The sequence below is a fragment of the Nelusetta ayraudi genome, unplaced genomic scaffold, assembly GCF_046127955.1.
Source record: "Nelusetta ayraudi isolate G7.1 ecotype Tasmania unplaced genomic scaffold, CSIRO-AGI_Nayr_v1 ptg000007l, whole genome shotgun sequence".
NCBI classification, from domain to species: domain Eukaryota; kingdom Metazoa; phylum Chordata; class Actinopteri; order Tetraodontiformes; family Monacanthidae; genus Nelusetta; species Nelusetta ayraudi.
The window spans coordinates 1,318,173-1,338,735 of NW_027466057.1; the positions used below are offsets into that span (position 1 = coordinate 1,318,173).

A 20,563-nucleotide genomic window follows, 5' to 3' on the forward strand; every position below is an offset into this window, starting at 1 on the left:
CTCATGGCATGAGCACATCAGCCTAATGCTAACTCTGCCTGTCCTGCTGCTCCCTGCTACCGTCTGCAGTAGGAGGAGGAGGAGGAGGGCCGACATGTCTGCAAGTCCGCCTGCCCTGGTGCGGCCTTTTAAAATGGCAGTGTGACCAACTATGCCTGGAATCTCAGCCATTCTTTGTTCCCCCTGCTAAGGCATCGGGAGCCCGAGTCGGCTGATAGATAGCCAGCACATTCATATTTGGCGAGTAAACGTAGGCTGCTGCAGCAATCTGGGGAGGCGGCAGCAGCGGCGGCGGCTGCGAAACCCCAGAGACGCAATCGGACGCGGAAGAATGGGAGACGAGCCGCAGGAGCGAGTGAAACCCGCCATTTAACTGGCCGCTCCACGGAAACATGATGATTACTATTCATAGCGGGATTTAAATGTTGCCCGTCAATTATTTTAAAGATAGATCTTGGAACTTTAATGCATGAAGCTATGTTTACATAGTCAAATCCTTTTTCTTTTCTTTTTTTTCCCCTGGAGCTTGAGCAAAACTTACATTCGTCTCCTTTAAATACTCATAGAAAGGGCATTTCTCTCTCTTTCTCTCTCTTTTTTTTTTTATCTAGTGAGAGTTATTATCCAATGGGCTCACCTGATCCAGGGGTCAACAGAGGACCCTCCAGCTCCAGGTCGTCCTCCTCCGCCTCCTCCAACTTTTTCTTTTTCTTCTTAGGATCACGGGGCTTACGCAGTAGAGACAGCTCCTCTGGGTGTCGGATGTCTGAGAAGAGGGAGAGAGAGCAGGAAAAAAATGTTTGATCCTTTTCAAAATAAAACCGTGCCATGAAAAAGTCAAACACAAGTCATCGGTCATGTAAACAGAGCAGTCTTTTTTTTTTTTTTGTCTGACAAAACTAGAACAACGTGGGGCAGCTAAAAATTGAAAATCAGGATGGCCGAAAAGGAAAATGAGCATAAAGAAGCCAAGAGGCAGAGGAGAAAGTGAAGGGACCGTGGACAGCTGCGTAGATAAGGGCTGGAAAATCGCAAATCCCTTTTCTCAGGCATCTCCACAAATCCTAAATATGCTCTAATCCCCGACTGAGACAGGTCAGACACAACTTCTTCTCCTTCTTCAACTTTTTCCCGCAAAGCTTTCAGACTAAATGATAAGCTTTCGCAATAAAACAAGAAACAACCCAAAAGGATTTGACAAACTGAAATAATGAAACCAACGAGCCAGAAAATCTAAATTTGCATTCTGTCTGCAACCGACCCCGACACTTTGAAAGTAGCATTTAATGACGTTAGCAGACAGCCATTTTCCCCGTTCCCACCCTTCTCTCTCTCTGGAGTTTGGAGAGAACGGAACCTTGGTCCGCCGCTGCATTGACGTTGAAGAGATGGAATGGTATGCATGTAGCCAGAATATGTCAAGATGGAGAAAAAAACAAAAGCAGGTCCATCTGGAGCTCAGCTGGTCTTTAAACTGAAGCCCAAGTTTGAGAGGCTTATTCTGCTGCCGCGGCTCGCGGCGGGGTTGCTGCGTAACGAAGATTTCCTGATATCAATGTGTTTTTCTTTAGCAGGGAGTTGCATGTGTGCCGCCGACTGATTTGTTGGTTGCAGATGGTGCTGCGCGAAGCAGAGAGAGGCAGAGGGAAGGAGAAAAACAAAAACCTCTCAGCGTGGTGAGAAATTTTGTTTGGTTTGTGTAACTAAAGCAAAAGCATTCCAGGAGTTTTAAGAACTACCAGATGGGAGTTCGCCATCACTCCCTCCTTCAGTCCTCCTACCCCTCCGTTCACGCTCTGCAGCCGCCACGGAGTGCAGTTCCTCTTGCCCTTATACAGCCATGCGAGGTGCAGGCGCGCGCCAAAGGTTCAGTCCCACCGAGCTGCACGAGGGGGCCAGACGTGCACCTCCGGCTGAGCTGCTGCAGACGCTGGATCTGGTGGGTGTCCCGCTACCACGTCACTTCCAAGCGAATTTCTCCCTCAGAGAATGTAAAGGATCTCAAAAAAAAGAGCTCAATCTTTGCCATGATGACCTCCCAAAAGGAGAAAGTGGCCTTTTTTGTGATGTCACAATGAGTGAAGGCACCGCATTGTATCATGTCATCGAGGTGCTTTTTTTTTGTGGGTGAGGTCATTTTCAAACCCCGCTTTGAAAATGGGAACAACATGGAAACTTTAAACTGCCACATTAGTGGAACCCTGACAAAAACCTAACAATTTATTAGGTTGTTTTTCAAATTTGGATTCTCAAACGTTGTGAGTATCTTTAGATCCAGTTAGATATCTAGTGACATGCCATCCACTGCTACATTGTTAAGTAAAGCTAAGATGGTTAAAAACTAAAACTTTTACCGTCTGCATGACGTGGTTTTCCATGAAAATGAATGAAGAATCAAATATCGAGTGAAAGAAAAATGCGACTCAGCAGTATTTCGCAAGGACGACGGGTTTGGAAATCCGCCTCTCGCACAGACACTCGTACAAGCTGGACGGCAGATTGGGGTGGATTTCTATTCGCAGATATGACGCCTCCCTCCCCTGCCAACATGTGGCAGTAACCCAGGCCCCGGGCCAGGCGGGAGAGAGGCTGACCGAGCGCCAGGAGGGATTGCAAGATCCAGCCCCTGGAACACATGATTCACGGCAGTGAGTGAGGCCAGCCGTAGAAGAATCACAAACACAGTCACGGTCTAATTTTACTGCGCGGAACATTGCAGGAAAACCATTTTGAGACCCTACATGGACAGGACAAATAAAGAAGAAAGATTTTGTTTACCTTGCTGTTGTACATCCCAAACTTGCAAAGTATTTTTCTTCTCTTTTCTTTTTTTTTGAAAGTTTGGAACCTGATTTGTCAATACGGAGGAGAAAATAAATCACATTTAAAAAGTGGGGCAGACAATGGGTCATAGCCAGTGTCTGATGGAAGAGGTTTTGTTTTTTTTCTGATTCAATTGTAAGGGATCGTGCAAAAGATGGTCGATTATGGTTGTCGAAAGATGACAGGAAGGATCTCTGACCTGAACCGGGTGCTACCTGAAGGCTCAAAAAAATTCTTCTTTTAGCTTTTAGTTAAAATGCAGCATAATCTAAATGAACTGGCATTTTTATCCAGTTTCTGTACTACAAAACACACTAACAACCTTTTGCACTTTGCATGTGCGTGTGTATCTGTGCAGCCTAAATACACCAATGAGTCACAGCACGCAGTAATAACACAGTAATAGTCACAGCGAAACAATAATCTTGGTTTTGGACGGTCAGATACGGGCCGAGTTGAGTCAAAAATGTTGCGGAATGGTGTAAGAAAGCCTCAACCAACTCGGGCCAAATAAAAACTTCCCGCCACTTCCTCAGCTTTTAGTATTCATTTTGGTGGCGTGCTTCTAAATATTGTCCCACCTTCATTTTTTCTTGGCAGGAGGACAGTAAAGCAGGCTGATTTAAAAAGCTCAACATGAGGCCAAAACACGTTCCCTCTTGTTATGGCAACACTGGCCGGCACGCTGCGGGGCCAACGAGGCAGCGCACCTTGCGATGATGGGCTGTGAAATGTGGCGGAGCGAAGCTTGCGGAGCACCGCTGTGAAACTCTGACAAGGAGGTCTTGGAGGACGAGTCGCCCCGACTGGAACACAGCGAGACGGCAAAGCTCGCATCTCGAAGACCGAACGAGTCGAGACACAGCACGCTGTGACGTCACGCTGGGAATAAACGCTGGGGCTTTTATGATTTCTTTTAGAAGGATTAAAATCCATGACTTAAAAATACGATCAAAAAGATTTATTATGAACTGTGTTTCAGGTTGAACTGTGTTTCAGGTTGAAGGCGTCCTGTCGGCCATTTTTAAGCCATTTATTTTTGTATTGAGGTCTGTGGGGAAAATGCTTTTTGGTAGCAGTACCTCGAGTAGCCATTGGAAAAAAAAAAAAAAGACCAGTTCCCTGGTGGCGTAACTTTCCCAGGCTTCGCAGTTATGTGTTCGGCCATCGCAATTGCCACACCTTGTGTGCTCTGGCGAGGAGGAAAAATGCTAAAACAGCCTCGGCGGAGGGCAGATTTTTTTTTCTATTGGCAACGTGTCGCTGGATGAGTCCAGGATGTGGCAACGTTTAACCTGCAGCCATGTTTACTTACAGCTCAGGGCTGCAATTGTGACACAATGGGGGGACGCTCCAAATGGTCAGAGTGGCTGAGTTCACCCACGGTGTCCTGTGTGTGCTAAAAGTGGGAAAATCCCAAATGCATTGGCTTATCTGTCAAGTAAGCAGGATGTGATCGCAGCCAAATGTGAAAAAGGAGGGGCGGGGGTGGGGTGGGAATGGAGGAGGCGTGATGGAGCCTAATGCTTTTCATGTTTTATAGGGCATCAACCTTTTTTCCTCTGCTTTTTTTTTTTGCTGAGTCGTCTCGGGTCCCAGGCCAAACAACAGATGCGGCGCGTCCCTGTCAGGACATCAGCGAAGCAAAGCAATAACCACTGGTTTTATACCACTAACTTGCAAGTATCTAAAATAACAAGAGGTAGAGTGGAGGGTTGGGGTTGAAAAACTGGAGCGGCAGACTGATTTTGAAAGAGGAACTACCCTCTCCATTCGATCAAATTCCTTCTAGCATGAGCAGAATGAGAGTTTCACATCTCTGCTGTATTCCTTTAACCACCCTCAAGCCCCCATGCATGCTGTCTGAAGAGAAGGCCAGCTGGACAGGCCGCGTCCCTTCCTGTCCGCTCTCCCGGCTGCACAGCAGAAAGAAAAAGAAAAAAAATATACACAGGAAATAGTAAAAAAAGTCAAAGTTGCCCAGAGATAACAAAGTAATTAATGGCTTCCAGGTCTGTGTTGTTGTAACCAGGTCGGCCAGTCTGTCCTTCCCCAGATCCAGTGAAAAACCTTCCAGTGGTCGAGTCACGCTTCCTGCTAGAAATGACGCATGGTGATACGTTCACCTTTAAACGGTACCGTTAAAATGCGTTCCGTGTCAAAGTCAGCTGAGAGCAATTTGCCCCGTACACTCGACTGTGCAGAGGCAGCGGGTGAATTCCAAGCAGGGCCTTTTGGAGAGAAGAGCCTGCTTCTTCCCTGGTTGGCAGATCAGCTGAGTCCCCACCAAGTGTTGTTTACCCTGCCGGACAAATATTTAACACTTTTTTCTGGCCCCCGCAAAAAATAAAAACAACAGAGACCAAGTACGGGAGGTCAAAGGTTACAGGGGAGCCACCCTTGCGTCTGACCTGCCTGCTAAATACAGCAGGAGTGACACAGACACAGCAGGCGTGCCCGATGGAAAAAGATTTATATTGGTTTTCCGAACCTGCAGACGCGATCAGAGACAGTGAGCAGGAGCCAGTGGGGTCGCGTCTGAGGGAAAAGTGGGCCTTTAGCAGGTCAGAGGCCACCGGGCTCCGGTGCGTGTGTGACCTCTGACACGACAATGACAAGACCGAGCGGAGCCGCCGGCAGGAGAGCGTTGGGCGATACCCGACACCCGATAGTCCAAAGTTGAAGAGATTGGCTGAATTTGACATTTGGACATACAGGTGAAAACCCAGACTTTGAGTAATTCACACAGACGTGTAATTTTTTTGTAACTTGGGTGAGAGACAGAGGTTGTTTTTTTTTTTATCTCTGTTTACAAAACACTGTTGCAAGCCTGTTGGAGCCGAAGTCTAAGGACACGACTGGGGCACGTGGCACCAACTATATCAAGATGGACTTACTGATTAACCCAGCTTGTAAAAGGTGGGGAAAAGGGAAAAAATATATATTTTTGGATAAAAACAAAAAAAACAAAAAAACAACTTACTGAACGTTTTGCAGATATCGGACACGGCCTTGAAAACGCGATCCGAGAAGTTGACCTTGACCCTCATGTGCTTCATGTTGGGCAGCTGGAGGCGGAGCAGCTTGTGCTGTGGCGTGAAGAGGAGCCGGGCGTCCGCCTGAATGCCGTACTTGTCCAGCGTCCAGTGGGTCTTCAGCAGCCACGTCTTCTTCTTCTCCCACCACAGGGCGTGGTCCGACCAGTCCTTCTTCACGTCTGAGAGGAAGATGGGAGACAACCAAAGGCACCAACATTTAGTGGCGGCGACATTGAGGAAACAGAGTTCAGATTCATCATCATCATCGTCATCGATGTATAATTTCAGCTTCATTGTCAGGGACGCAAAAGAACCTGAATCTAGCTGCAACATGAAGGTGTCAATATTGTTGGAAAATAAGCACCTAAAGAACCTTTATTGTAAAGCAATCAAATGAACAGTCTGTGTCCCTTTAAGCTTCGCTGGTACTGACCTAAGGTTGTTCGGCGATGTTGACAACAACAGCAGCTGACATGAGAATTCAGTCTGCTACGTTAGAAGACCCCCAGCATATGGCGTACCACCTTCCAAGCGTACAAAAGGCTTGCGTGACTCTTTTTTAACGCGATACTTTTGCGACACAATTGCACGAGAGAACAAGGCGATGGAAAGCCCGGCTACCGTGTGCCTCCGGGGCAGACGGTCACTCCTGAGGTACGAGAGGAGGCGCCGGAAAAAGGTTTGCACTCGCCGTGCGAGGGAGGAGGCGACAAGAATGTGAAAGAGGCGGCTGTTTTTGTGACACTGTCGGGATATCGGGTTCACACTCCTCTCTTTGTCCCCGTGTGGCGCGACGGCCCCACCAGAGCAGACACAAGTCACCCAAAACCCCACACAGCTCCGAGGCTTTGAGCTCCAGGACCAGCGTTGGCCAAGTTACTTGGAAATTGTAATTAGTTACAAAGCACTGATTACTTCTGCAAGAAAGCAATCGAGTTACTTTACAGATAACGTATATTGAAAAAGAAATTAGTTACTTTACCAATTACTTTACTTAGTTACTTTTCAAAAACATGATGCACAAACTGAACATGCCATAAAGCCTAATTCTATTCTATCTGTATATTCATATAAAACTGAATCAAATGAAAGAGTCCCTTTTTTGCGGGAACGTAACAGTGATCTAATTACTGTTTTTGCAAATGTACTCCCTTACTTTACTTGTTACTTGAAAAAAAAGTAATTGGATTACCGCAGCAACGCGTTAGAAGTAACGTTTTACTGCCCATCACTGACGAGGACAGATTGGTTCCTAACAATGTGTCCGTCTGACTTTCAGGGAGAACCTTTGAGTTGTCAAAGGAATTAAAGTAGCTGATCAGGCGCCGATCATACTTTCCTTAATGCTCATTTAAAGGCTTTTTGGAAGAAAAAAAACACAACGTGACGTTAGGTATTGGTATTGGTATTAAGATTATGATACTTTCAGACGTTCCCTTGGAGTAGTGATGTCATGATTCAGGGCTTGAGTCCAGGAAGGCACTTCCCCAAGTGGTGTCTCATTTCCTCCACCCACACACCTCATCACTGCCCCTTCAGTCGGCCGTCTGCTGCGCTGCGCTTCGCTTCGCTTCACTCCCTCTCTCTCTCTCCTCTCAGAGTCACCCTGCTCCGTTTGCTGCGTCACGCTTCAATCGAAACGGTTGGTCACCAACTTAAAATGTGAGCAGCTCAGCCGTGTGAGTCGTCTGCGTCAGAGCCAGACCAAGGCTGGGATGGAAAGAGGACACTGTGTGGTGACGACAACTCCTTAATATGGACTTAATTTACATTGAGGTGAAAAGAAACAAGTCCTTGCTAACTGGTGTTCGCATTTCTTTTCTTCATCAGCGAACATCAGAAAACCATCTCGGTTGAGATTTTGACCATGGCAGCCGTTGGTCATCAACCAACGGCACCAAATATTGCTGGAAGGAACTTTTCCATTTTCCACCATCTTCTACCGCTTTATCTGGAGTCGGGTCGCAGGGGCAACAGTCTCAGAAGAAATGTCCAGACTTCCCTGATCCCAGTCATCTCCTCTAGCTCGTCCGGTGAGAGCCCAAAGGGCGTTCCCAGGCCAGCCAGCCAGGTGTGATTCGAGCGGCAGTCGAGGTCAAGGGCCTCGATGACCCGGCCTCAGAAACAGCCACTGGCTGAAGGGACACTTTTCCATTTTGATAGTGTTCACGATTGATATAGGGGAGGAGGGCCCACATATGAACGCAAATATTGCAATTTCCGGTAATACCCAATGTTGGCCAAAGACTAACGGCTGGTCTCTAGTGTTGTGCTCTGATTCTCCGTCCATATGTCAAACAGTTTGGTGCCATGGTAATCTAAACCTTGAGTGGCCTTCTGCCGTCACGTGCTGCCTTTGTGTCCCCTGACCTCAGCTTCACACAGGGGCGCCCTTTCGCACTGTTGACACCCTCCTGCTGGTCCTAACTAAAAGCTGAAAAGACCGGGATTAGTGGCCGAGTGTGTAAAACAACCGAGTGGCTGCTCCGGCCCCGGGAAACAGGACCGCTGTGACGTGAGGAGAGCAAACTGGAATGAGGAAGAGATTACTCCGCTGATTGAGGTTGCAGGGGGAAGATCACCAGGAAGAGTGACCACCAGCATTTCGCCGTGTTTGTCTCGCTGAGGGCCGTGGAACCGTGCGAATTGATTTTGCTGTTTGTCAAGCTGTTGGGGTTTTATACTGTTTACCCCAGGAGGAAGCTCTTGGTGCTCAGAGTGAAAACATTCCAAGCTGTTCTCTGCTCCGGGACCCTGTTTGAGTTACTCTAGCAGCATGGGGCCTGGCTGTCGTCGCCCCATCCTGATGATTCAGCTGTGCATTGCATAGCTCAATTGTTAGCGTCGGAGGAAAAAAAGAAAATGCTACCCCCCTGAAGTGTGCCCATTAAAAGGAGTGACGAGAGCAAAAAAAGGGCGACAGAAAAACATTTGACTCAATATTATTTTCATAACGCTCCTCAAAATTTTCTTCCACTTGCAAACTTGTAATTTCTGGCGCCTGGGGCTCTCTTGCAGCGGGGCTAGCATTAACATACTGGCCACCGACCGCATTCTACGGAAATCTCCTCGCACTCGGCATGCATGACCACCGCACACTCTGTGGCAAGGCATGAATGTGCGCCTTGGCTGCCAAACCGCTCTAACCCAAACCCCCCGACCCCCGTACGCCCGCTTTACAGTTTCCTCGTCGCCCACCGCCGAAACACGACAACGCTGCCGGTCTTTTCCTTCTGGCACCGCCCCCAGTGAAACTGTGCAGCGGTTTCCGTCTGTTGTGATTGGACGAGAGCTGCTCGGGGTGGCCGTCCGTCCCATAGGGTTCTTTCGGCAACAAGGTGGTAATTCAATCCGAAGGGAAGGGAGGGGGGGGGCAGTGGTATGTCCGAGCTAAAAATACTGTCCGGCCTGCCAAGCCTGACGTAATGCAGCAGCAAGAGGAGCTGTGGCGGGGGGGCGGGGCCAGTGGGGTGGTGGTGGTGGGGTTGGGCAGGGGGCGCTAAGTAATTGGGTGCATTAAATGTGGACACAGCTTCTCGGCGGTGTGTGTGTGCGTGTGTGTGTGTGTGTGTGTGTGTGCGTTGAGCGCTTGAAAGTCAAAGGGAAGGGAAACAGAAATGCACAAACATGGTTTATAAGCTGTGCAGGATGTAGGCGATGATGCAGAGATTGCATGGCGTGTGTGTGTGTGTGTGTGTGTGTGTGTGTGTGTGTGTGTGTGTGTGTGTGTGTGTGTGTGTGTGTGGAAAAAAAAAATGGAAGGGGGAGGGTTCTAATATATCCATTAACTACATTATCTTGGTGTGTGTGTGTCCGTGTGTGAGCTGTAACAAGCCAAATTAATCCATAAATTCTGTCAAACTGAGTTATTTTCATTCAGCGCCATCTCCATGGCAGCGGGACGACAATTTCCTCTGCTTTGTGCAGCGGCAGATATCCAAGCGAGAGACGCCGCTTTTATGACATGGATTCATTGGCCTCTGCAAATGCAATTGGCAGAGCCGGCGGGGGAAAAAGAGAAAGAAAGGAAGGGGAAGAAACAACAACAACACACGCAGAGGGTTTGCATTTAAAATGATGCAGGAGCGCCACAAAGGTTGCCAGCTCAAGAGAGCAAACAGAGCCCCTCCCTCCGTCTCATCTCTGCCGTTTGCTCTCCTCTCCCCTACGACTCATCGTGGCTGTGGTGTTTACATTAGGAGACGAGCCATGTTTATGGAGACACGTCTGCGTGGGGGGAGGGGACGGAACAACAAAGGAGTGAACAGAGAGAAGAAATGGGCGGACGCGGTGGGCACGAAAAGGAGAGGTGAGGAAGATGGGGACGAAGAAACAGGCACCGAAAACAGGCTAAAGCGGAAAGTGACGTACATCAGAAAATTCAACTTCTGATCGAAGTTCATTCTGAGCTGTTTGCAAAGCCACCGGCGCAGCTTTAATTCATTATCGAAGCATCCAGTCGCTGGTTTCTCACCTTCAAGTTCAGTTGTAAAAAAGACTAAAACCAGTGGAGAGTCAGTGTCTGTTGGTGAATGACTCGACTCATTGCCGTCTTTGTTTCAGGTCAAATCATGCTGTCCATGCCACTCTCTTGCCTTAAGGGAGTAGGTCACACAAAAATGAAACTTCGTCCATTCACTACAAACTGCAGATGTCGGCGGAGGCCTAGGTGGTGTTTTGTAATCCATGTAACCATTCTAGAGTTTCACAGACGGAAAGAATCCCACCAGTGGGTGCTTGTCGCTTCCAAGCATTTCAAGGTAAAAAAAAATGCATTGAAAAAAAAAAAATGAAAAAGTGCCTCCATGCTGCTTGTGTGGCATCATACAGGTATCTGGCTGCACTCAATTTGTCTGGTCAACACCACGTTTTCAGTGGAAAGATCCACCATCACCTCACAGCCTGAAGCTGCAAGCATGCGGCTGGCTTTTTGCAGATAAGAAAGTCTTTGGATACTTGCATGCATTTGTGATATATTCTATTGCATCAAGACTCACCCCTAAGTGCCAAGTGCAATTTACCTTTTTTCCCCCCCTGTCACCCACAACCAACACACTGCACCTTCTGCACGTGCACTGTTCCGTCCCGGTCAAACCAGGATGTTGCAGCAAAATAAAGCTCCTGTGCCACTAATTTAGCTTTCAGTTTGTTTTGTTTCGCATTTGATTCTCTTATGGATCATTGGATTACACCACAAAAGTACAATGCTGCCATGTTATATTTTCCCCCTTTGGTAAAATCACGCATTAGGAGGAATTCTTCTTTCCCTCTGAAAAATGGCAAAACAAAAGTGAGTTAAACTTCCACCGGCTTCTGTGGAACTGGTAACAAATTAATTGGAACGAGCTATCCCTTTAAGGGAGCTCTTCTTTCTCTGTTGAATGTGTGGTCAGTGACTCAAATGTGCCGTTTAGGCTTCAACCAGCAAGGCAGTGACGGCCGTCTGCTGCCTTGAACAACACCTCCGAGTCCGTCGCTGCGCCACAACACGCTGTGGACTGTTTGTTTTCCCGTCTACGTGTTTTTCATGAGACAAAGTTGTGTTTTGTTTTTTTTTATTAAAGACAACCGAGAGCACACAGCAAGTTGCTGCCATATTTTTTTTTTTTTGGGGGGGGTTTTCTTAAAGCTGTCAGCCGATACACGCAACAGCTGGGTGAGACCGCTCATGCCGTTTCCTTGGCGACTCCCCCGTTGACGCCACGCAGGCAGCGGTGCGAGGCAACAACGTGTTTTCGTGCACAACACAAAAGCCACCGCAAGGAACTGACACACACACACACACACAACTTATTCCTCATCCACAGCAGGGTGTGGATCGCCACGGACAAACAAAAGAAGCCCAGCTCCGCCCTCGCACCAGATGCACGGATACGGGGCGTGCGCACGACAAGTCTAATCGAGGCGGCGAGTGGCGACACTATCAGTGCGTGGCGTCGCAAGATAAGGGAGTCTCGCGAAAGATCTCAGAGATTCGGCGGAACGGGATGTCCGAGGCGAACCGACGAATGTCGACGGCGATGGATGGATGGATGGATGGATGGATGGATGGATGGATGGATGGATGGGCGTCTGACGTGGCAGCAGTCAGACTTGAACGACATCAGACAAAGTCAAACTCACAATGTGTCTGCATGAATGAAAATGCAGACAGAGAGGAATTGGCTCGTCTTGACTAAAGGGAGAATTCAAATTCTGAACATTTCAATCTATTGCAGCTGCGTTCTTCGGACACTCATAAAGTACCTGAAACTACAGGTTGGGTTTTTTGTTCCTTGACTAGATGTGGACCTGAATAAAGTTAAATGACATTTCTTTTTATTTTCTGAAGGTTCTGGCGATTAGCATAATATTTATCAAATTCTTAAAGATGCAGCACACAGCAGAGTGTTTAGGACTTAAAATTTAAACGTTAAGACTGAAAATGAATATCTATTATAGTAATTAGCCGTTTGTTGGAAGAATTTCAAAACATAATCCCATTGTGCGTCACGCTTTCAAATATGACCAGAATTTCAAACTTTTGCACTGATGAATTTCTGCACAAATACTGAAACTGAATAAGTAATAAATCAATGCCACTGCCTTTAAAATCTATACGAGAAAAGGTTTTTCACATTTCTCAGGTCAAGGAGAGCACAAAGGGTGTCAGGGGGACATTGTGACAGATATTGATTCAATTAACTGAAGTGTGTTTTAATCACCGGCTCGCGCACGTACACACACGCACCAGTCTAACACTAATCTGGCTGTAGCCTTGAAGAAAAACATGGAACAATAAGATATCCATATCAATTTTCCCATCTGAGACTAGGAAGAACCAATGCTATAAGGGGAAAACAGGAAGTTTAGGAGCCTCAAATGCGATTCTGCGAGGCAACAGCGCTCCAGTGTTCCCATTAGTGCATGAGGCTAAAGGCCAGCGGGGCTTTTAGATGTTGCCTCATGAGGAAAATACAGTTTGTGTCCATTTCCAAACACTTTCAAAACAGAGTAAAACAATCCGAGTAGTCCATCCTGACACAGGTTTATGCAATTAGGTATTCAGGGACCCGTCGGAACAATGACATTACCAAAGTACCTCTGGGGACAGAGATCAATGCAACAGATATAGACAATATTCATCTTCTGGGCCCCCGCATCCATAAGTACACCCATATCCTGCCAGCTGCTGCAGGCTGTGTAATTCACAGGCGCTTGTTGGTTATTTTAGTAACCAGTCCAGTCTAGCTTGACTCCGCTCATCTTTATGCATGTGTGGTACAGTAACCAGGTATCGTTTGAAGTCACTGCTCTGCCTGCCCGTTGTTCTACTGCATATATAAGATGTTCCACTTGTCTGACAAATAGATAGATAGATAGATAGATAGATAGAGACTTTATTGATCCTAATAGGATCGCCCCCAACAAGTAAACCAATGTATGGCATTCCCGAATATCTCAGATAAAACACCAGGCAATTTTCTCACCAAGAAATAGTTCATCATATGACAATATAACAACAACTCAATCTCAACAATAAATCAGAGTAAATGCCAAAAAACCTCTTGGATATTAAGCATTCTTAGCAATTACAAGTGAGCAATTAATTTATTGAATCCTCATGTTTCAAATAATGAGTCCATCTAGAAATTCACAATTTCAACCAAGTGTCATTGTGGTTATTTTGCCGCAACACTAATACATTCCTCAACCCTTGCTGCAGCTTCTGCTGCTGCTCATATGGGAAACACCAAGTGTGAGCACAAACGTGCAACCCAGACGGTTGCGAGCACAAAGGCAACAATCGCTGCAGCATCTCTACGGCGAAACAGGAAAAGCTCTGGCCGGGGCAGGACGGGCAGGACCACTACTTAGGCAAACTACTTCCTGCCATTGAGATTAGAGAGCCAGATGATCACTGGCTGGCGGGCTGGCTGCATCTCACTTCTTAATACCTGACATGTAGAAGTACCCTGCACACACTCGATGCGTCTGCAAAACTGTCCGACGGAAACTTCATGTGAGGAGAGTGAAAGCGCCGCCGTTTGATCATCATCATCATCTTCATCAGGGCGGTAACGACTGCAGTATCTCAGACCTCCATCAGGGTCTCTGCAGGGATCCGCCACCCCTCCCCCTCCCCCTTATCCACCACCGGGGGCGACTCAGAGGGCAGGAAGTCAAGAGCTCAAAAAGAAGGCACAGGGAAGGCGAAGGCAAGTTTGAGAAGAAGAAAAAAAAAAGCCCCAGAGGAAGTTCAGCATCCTGTGTTAAATCAGGGCTGCTTCCTAAAGAAACGCGCATTCCCATTGTCAAGGCTGAGTCATCTGGTCACCACAACCTCCAGCAAGTTTGAAAGAAGAAGAAAAAAGGAAGGACTCCAACTATTGCTGGCATTAAACTTCATCATCAAGAAGCTCAGAGGAAACATTAAATCACTTCGAGTAAAACGTTCAACTGCGACCAAAAGAATGGGAGAAAAAAATAATCACACACAAACATTTATTTGTGGTTTACAGGGCTGTAAGATGATGTCCACCACTGATGACTAAGTGTGAACAGAAAACACAGGTTTTTTTCGGCAGACCCCCCCCCCCCTCGAAAAATAATCTCATCATCTATGAAGAAGAGCCCACTTAGCTCCGCTATTTATGGAACGTTCAACGGCTGACCGCACGGGCCTCTGTGGAAATGATGAACAAAACAACAAACAGCTCACAAAAAAAAAAAGCTGAAGCCCAGGGCCTCGTTCGGCCCGACTGGAAGACGGCACCAGAGAAACATGAGCCACAACTTCGCAAAAACCTGGAAACTGAAAGATTTTGGCACCCGACTGATTCTCCGGCCGAGGGGGGTAAGAAGACAGCGAGAGAGAAGGAAATAGAGAGGAAGGAAAAAAGAGAAGAGGAGGAGGAGGACAGAGGGGGGAGGAGGGATGAAGCAGGCCACAGTAGAATCCAGCGATGACGGCAGTGACCAGAGAGCGACATGCCAAACCCTGGAAGTCATTTCCTGCTCCATCGAAGACTTTTATGGAATTCTGGCAGCGTGGCCGACGTCACAAGGAGTAAGGGGAGGGTTGCTGAGGGGAATGGAAGGGGGAGAAAGAGAGACCACCCTCCCCCTTCTCATATTCCCTCCCATTTTCCTCTCTGTCCTGCCTGGCCTCCCCCCCTCCTTCTCCTCCTCTCCGCCCTGTCTACTGTGAGGCGAAACAGAGCCGCCACTAGCAGCCAAAACTGTGCGTGCCGGAGTGTGTGAGTGTGTGTGTGTGTGTGTGTGTGTGTGTGTGTGTGTGTGTGTGTGTGTGTCCGTGTCTTTGAGCGGCAACAATTTCTTTTGCCAATTATTCACCTTTGCCAGCTCGTGCCGCTTGCTTTCGACGCGACCTGACCCGTCAACCTGCAAGAACCTTGCTGCTAGATCCCATTTGTGGAGCTTTTACTCAGCGCTGCTGAAAGATGAATGTGTTTGTATGTGTCTGTGGTTGTGTGTTTCACCGACACCTTTTCATTCCATTTGTTATGTGGTTTCATTTGTTCTTGAATGTTTTTTTTTATGATGAACAAATGATGCCATCGAGGGTTGCACTTTTTTTTTTTGAATTTTGTTGCACTTTGTACAATGACAATAAAGACATTCTACTCTATTCTTATTGCCACATTGTTGTTTACTCCACCTAAGAAGAAGATGGACAGAAACAGCAGCGGCGGTGGCGGTGGCAGCATAAGCAAAAAAAGAAGAAGGGGCTGGAGGAGGAGGCAGTCAATCAGCCGGCTTTAAATACTGCTGCTCTCCTGGAGGACCGCCGGAGAAACGAACGCAGCGCTCGCTCCCCGTGATCAATAGCTGAGTGGCTTCCTGGCATTTGTGCATTTCATCCATTATCAAAGGCCATTAAGGGCTGCAGTGCGTGGGGGGCAGAGGGGATCTGGAGGCAAGGATACACGTGGACAGGACACACTCACCACACCAGACGCCGCCGTTTGACCCCGCTCACGTGCCGGCGGAGTGGGGGGGCGGGGGGGTCTGACTCAGGCGACTGACAGCAACTGCACCGCTGGTCGTGCACGAAAATAAAAATGGGGAGTTCGGGGGGTGAGAAGGGGTGGGGGGCGTCAGCGCCTTTTTCGTGCAAACCGCCACAACAGCGCACAACGACGAAAATGGAAAAGCCAGACCGCTGCGCTCAGAGGCCCTCCTTCACTTCTGAAGCAAAGGAAGGTGCAGGGGAGGAGAGAAGGACGGCCAGGACAGAGAGAGAGAGAGAGAGAGAGAGAGAGAGAGAGAGAGAGATTTATCATTGCACCAGGACGTCCTTTCCAGAGAGGGGCTGACGCACCGTCTGCCAAATGTCTGCGATCTACGTGTCCTGTCCCTCCTCGCAAGGCCGCGTTGAGCGCGCTCGCACATCTGGACGAGGGAGAACCGGCTCAGCGGCCGGATGCCAAAGTGACGACTGTGCAAAGCTCAGATTGGATGTTTTGAGCAGAACATACACTTCAGACTTGACCGTAGCTTTCTCATCTCGCACGTCACGGGTTCAGCCTTCCACGCCGTGCGCGCCCATGTCGAACACCGACGAAACGGGCAAGTTAATGATTATAATCCAGCACGACCTGCCTGTCGTCTGAGGGTAGGAGGAAGAAATCTACAACCTGCAGCGAGAGGGGAGCACAGTTGCGGCACAGCCCTAACAACCCAGCCGAGTGGCCGCTGACAGAGGTTGTTGTTAAGGGTCCGTCACCTGTAAACGTGCTTCGTACAATAAAAGTAGCATGACAGTGCGAGGGAGGCGATATGGGGTTTTAAAAATAGCAACTAGAGGGAGGGTTGCGGTTGTTATTGATAAGACTGTACTAAGACTCATGTGCATTCATCCCTTTTTTTCTTCCCTTGACTTTGGTACAACCACAGCCAGCAAGCAACTACGTCCAGCAAACCAGCAGTCAGCAAATACAGATACAAATACAAGACAGAGAAGAATAAAAGGTGGAAGGTCAGGAGTGCAGAACCCTCCAGAGAGTGAAAACAACCAACTTCCGCCATGGTTTAATGTCCTACTCACAGACTGGCAGTAAAGCAAAGCAGACTTTCCCAACGCTACGCCGTGGAAAAAAGTGTTACCCCGCGACAAATCTTTTTAAATAATGAGGCGACACAACTCGAACAATGGATAAGGCCAGGTCCCGGGACGGGTGGGAGGGGTGTCGAGGTTGAAGGGCCAATGAATTCATGTCGACCCACATGCTAGGGCTAGCATGGGCGCTTCACAGCGTAGTCCCACCACAGGGAACAAAGGCCTCAATTATGTGGAGGCCTGACAGGAGAGCTAAAAACGGGAGCATGGGCAGGGAATAAAACCTTGGAGTGCTGCAGGAATGCCGAGCATTCAAGCGGCATACGACACACGACGCACTGTCACTCCCCGAGCAGCGGCGCGGCCACTTTCTCCGGGGCCCTCGTGAAACAGGGCCAGCGTTCAGACGGCCCAGAACAGAGGACACTTATTGCTCGCAGACGCTCCTAAATGAAAGGAACAGTGCGAGATATGGCCGAGCACAGGGCGCCGTGTGTGCTTTCTTTATACCTCGGCTTACCGAGCGTGGCAGGGGGAAAAGAAACCGACTGGTGTTTCACAACAAACATGACCCAAGAGCTTGAGTTAGCAGCGGGCAGCAGAAAAAAAAGGGGTGGAAGAAAAATACATGCATTGTTTCAACAGGTCTGTATTATTTTTAAAACTCATGTTACTCCAGAGTGAACTGGTACCTGCTAACTAAGAGGATTCATTTCTTTCCAGGGAGATACTGTAACTACTACAAGGCGTATTTACCGCCCAAAGAATATTAGCACATCAACCAAGCTTATCACAAGTGAGGTGTGATAAGCGCGTTGAATGCTGTACTGGAAATATGACTTGATAACTACACCAACACTTGATAAAACGGTGCTAATCTAGTCTTTTGGCTTTGGGTTTAGCCGCTGGCGCCGATCCCTGGGAGTGAGTTACCTATTACCATTGCTGAAAGGAGTCAATATGCCAGAGGTTTCAATGGAGAGAAACTCACTTTCACCGCAGCTCATATATTGACAATTAATTAACTTTGCTGCGTGGCTTCTTGATCACTTCTACAAACACTTTATTCATTCATTGTCTATCACAGCTTCTCAAGCTCAGTTCAAGCTCAGTCCCCGCCTGTTCACACTTCAGATAAGCTCCTTTGAACAGCCGCCATTTACCACTTTGACCTTGGTATTGTGTGTGTGTGCCTACCTAGTTTCTCCACGAGCTTGAGCATGACTCCACCGATGTGGATTTCCCCCGTGACCCTAAGCGACACATCCCTGCGCAGGTCGGTGACATGCATCTTCAGCTCCCAAGTCCCATCGGCGTAACAGCCGTCGGGCATCCGGATCCCGTCCAGCGCCATACTGTCAAGAAAGATCGAGCATTAGGAGAGGAGGGATTCCAGCAAGAGCAGGACTTCAGTAGATTGAATCTTGGCTAGTTTCCGCAGTAGAAATGAATCATTTGAGAGGGGAAAGGCAGTCGCGAAAGGCATGCAAGCAGTCCAAAGCCGACGCATTCAGAACAGTTTAAGGCTTTTTCATATTTTCAAATCTTTGCCAGACTTTTTTTTGGCAACATCTTTGCCAGCAACTAGTGCAAGTCAACAGTGAATTCCATGCAGTTACAACATCTGACAACGCTGGTGTCTGGTTGCTCTGTGAGTTGGGATTTTACTGTCAGATTATTCTAAACAAATCCTCTTGCAGCAAAGTGGATGATATGACAGCGGGACAACGTGGCCCACACTAAAGACGTCACCGTGGAAATAATGCAAGACAGAAGCAGCGGCCCTGATGTTGACTAGCACTGGCTAACAATGCTCAACCTGAGGGATCAATTGCAAAAAAATGCAGTCTATTTTTCTACAGATGTTTTTAGTTAGTTTAGAATCAGGGATCTAATGTGGGCATGGAAGCTGTGGAGATGTCAACTGCGCAAGTACATCATGTACTGTGCAGTAAAACAATTCACCAGTGCAAAAGTACATTGTCACGGATGCTGAAGTGAAACAAGAAAGCATCTCTTATTCAGAAAGAAAAACAACTGCAGACAGACGCCCATTGATTAGCTCAGGAATAGACATAAAGCGCACTGCAACTTTGGTAGATACGGCAGGCCAAGAGGTACATTTTGAAGATTAACACACTGTTGCAGCAAAATGAATGTTGGGGTAGCACGAATGGTGAGAAAATCCCAAATTACACAGACAACTTCAATGTCACTCCTTGCTCTACTTCTTATGGTCTTATTGTCACAAATCAACCCAATACAAAACGCATATGGAAGCCTACGTGATATATCTGATGGATGGTTGTGCAGTGGATTGTCCCTGGTAGTCATAACCGCGATTTAATGAAAAACTACGGCGGGAGACAAAGGCTACAGGTCCAACGCGGCGCTTTAAGCGCTTTTATGGGGGCGAAAAGTGCCGGTTCACCTGTTGGAAATAACGGTAAAGGCCCTCGCACGAAATAAGCAACGGGACCGGGGCGAGCTGGTTATGTAAAGCCGAGTTTGCGCGACACTTCCCCGGCTGCGCGCAAGCCCGCTACGTCGGTCCCTGTTTGCCCGGAGAAAGTTGACAAGAAAGTGGGGATTAAAAACAACGGCGAGTCAAACGGAGCAAAGTGTTTTCAGGAACAAAACCAGGGGTTAAACTCGGCGGACGCGACCACGGAGAGAAGTCTGTTTTTCGGCGGGCGGGAGGCTCGAGGACGAAAGGCTGGAAACTCACCTTCAACCGAGAGAGGAGGAAAGAAACACGTTGTTTTAAAAAATATATTGTGTCAACTACACGCTAGGAAGCAAGCCTCCCCGACTTTAAATCATGTATAAAGTTGGTTTGATCCGAGGCGACGAGAGGAGAAAAGGAGAGGCCAGAAGAAGTCGCTGGGAAGAAAAAGTGCAGTATCGTATCCCAAACAGTTTTCCCCCCGCAGGCTTCGGGTTTAATGGAGTCCAGCCGTCCGCTTCTCCCTCCTCCCCTCTCCGGAGAGCGGATCACGTCACCGCTCCAATCCGACTTTTCCTTTCATACTGGGAGCTTTCCTGCTCGCTTACTGGTGGTGGCGCCCCCGACTCCCCGTGCGCGCGTACACACACGCGCGCGCGCACACACACACTCTCTCGCGCGCGGGCCATGTATAAGCACAGGCACATGGACACACAGATAGGCACGTATTAATCAGTGATCACAACACGCGCGCGCGCGCACACACACACACACACACACACACACACACACACACACACACACACACACACACACACACACATTTTTGACCTTTTATGTTCATTAATATTTTGTCCATTTTGGGAGGGTTTCTGTGGAAAAACATCAGATAAAACACATTAATATATTTTTTTCCACATCTACCCAAAATCACGTGTTTGCTATGTGCACGCTATGATATACGTCATCAGTTGCATTTTAAAGGGATCTGCTGGCGTGAAATGGGACGTATATAATATATGTGTTATATGTATGCTTTCACTTATGAAGTCACAAAAGTAACTCACTGTTTTCACACTAATATGACGACCTGTTCCACGAAAGGGAATCTGGCCATATTGCACCATCATCTATCTACTGTGCTATGTCCACAGTGTTTTGGTCATTTATTTATTTATTTATTTATTTATGCCT

General features: G+C 47.8%; 1 protein-coding gene across 4 annotated transcripts in view; it reads right to left on the minus strand.

Annotated features, from left to right (window-relative positions):
* Positions 1-19,961, minus strand: part of fermt2 (FERM domain containing kindlin 2) — a 35,737-nt gene extending 15,776 nt beyond the window's left edge. The window contains exons 1-4 of one of the 4 annotated variants that reach the window (XM_076017694.1): positions 19,652-19,961; positions 18,121-18,278; positions 5,807-6,040; positions 638-766 (exon numbers count right to left, since the gene is read on the minus strand). In XM_076017694.1, the coding sequence (XP_075873809.1) occupies positions 638-766; positions 5,807-6,040; positions 18,121-18,277 (520 nt within the window). In that variant the 5' untranslated portion in view covers position 18,278; positions 19,652-19,961. The remainder of the gene's footprint in view (positions 1-637; positions 767-5,806; positions 6,041-18,120; positions 18,279-19,651) is intronic. The other 3 variants (XM_076017695.1, XM_076017696.1, XM_076017697.1) reach the window with 3 other exon arrangements.
* Positions 19,962-20,563: the final 602 nt, after the last annotated feature.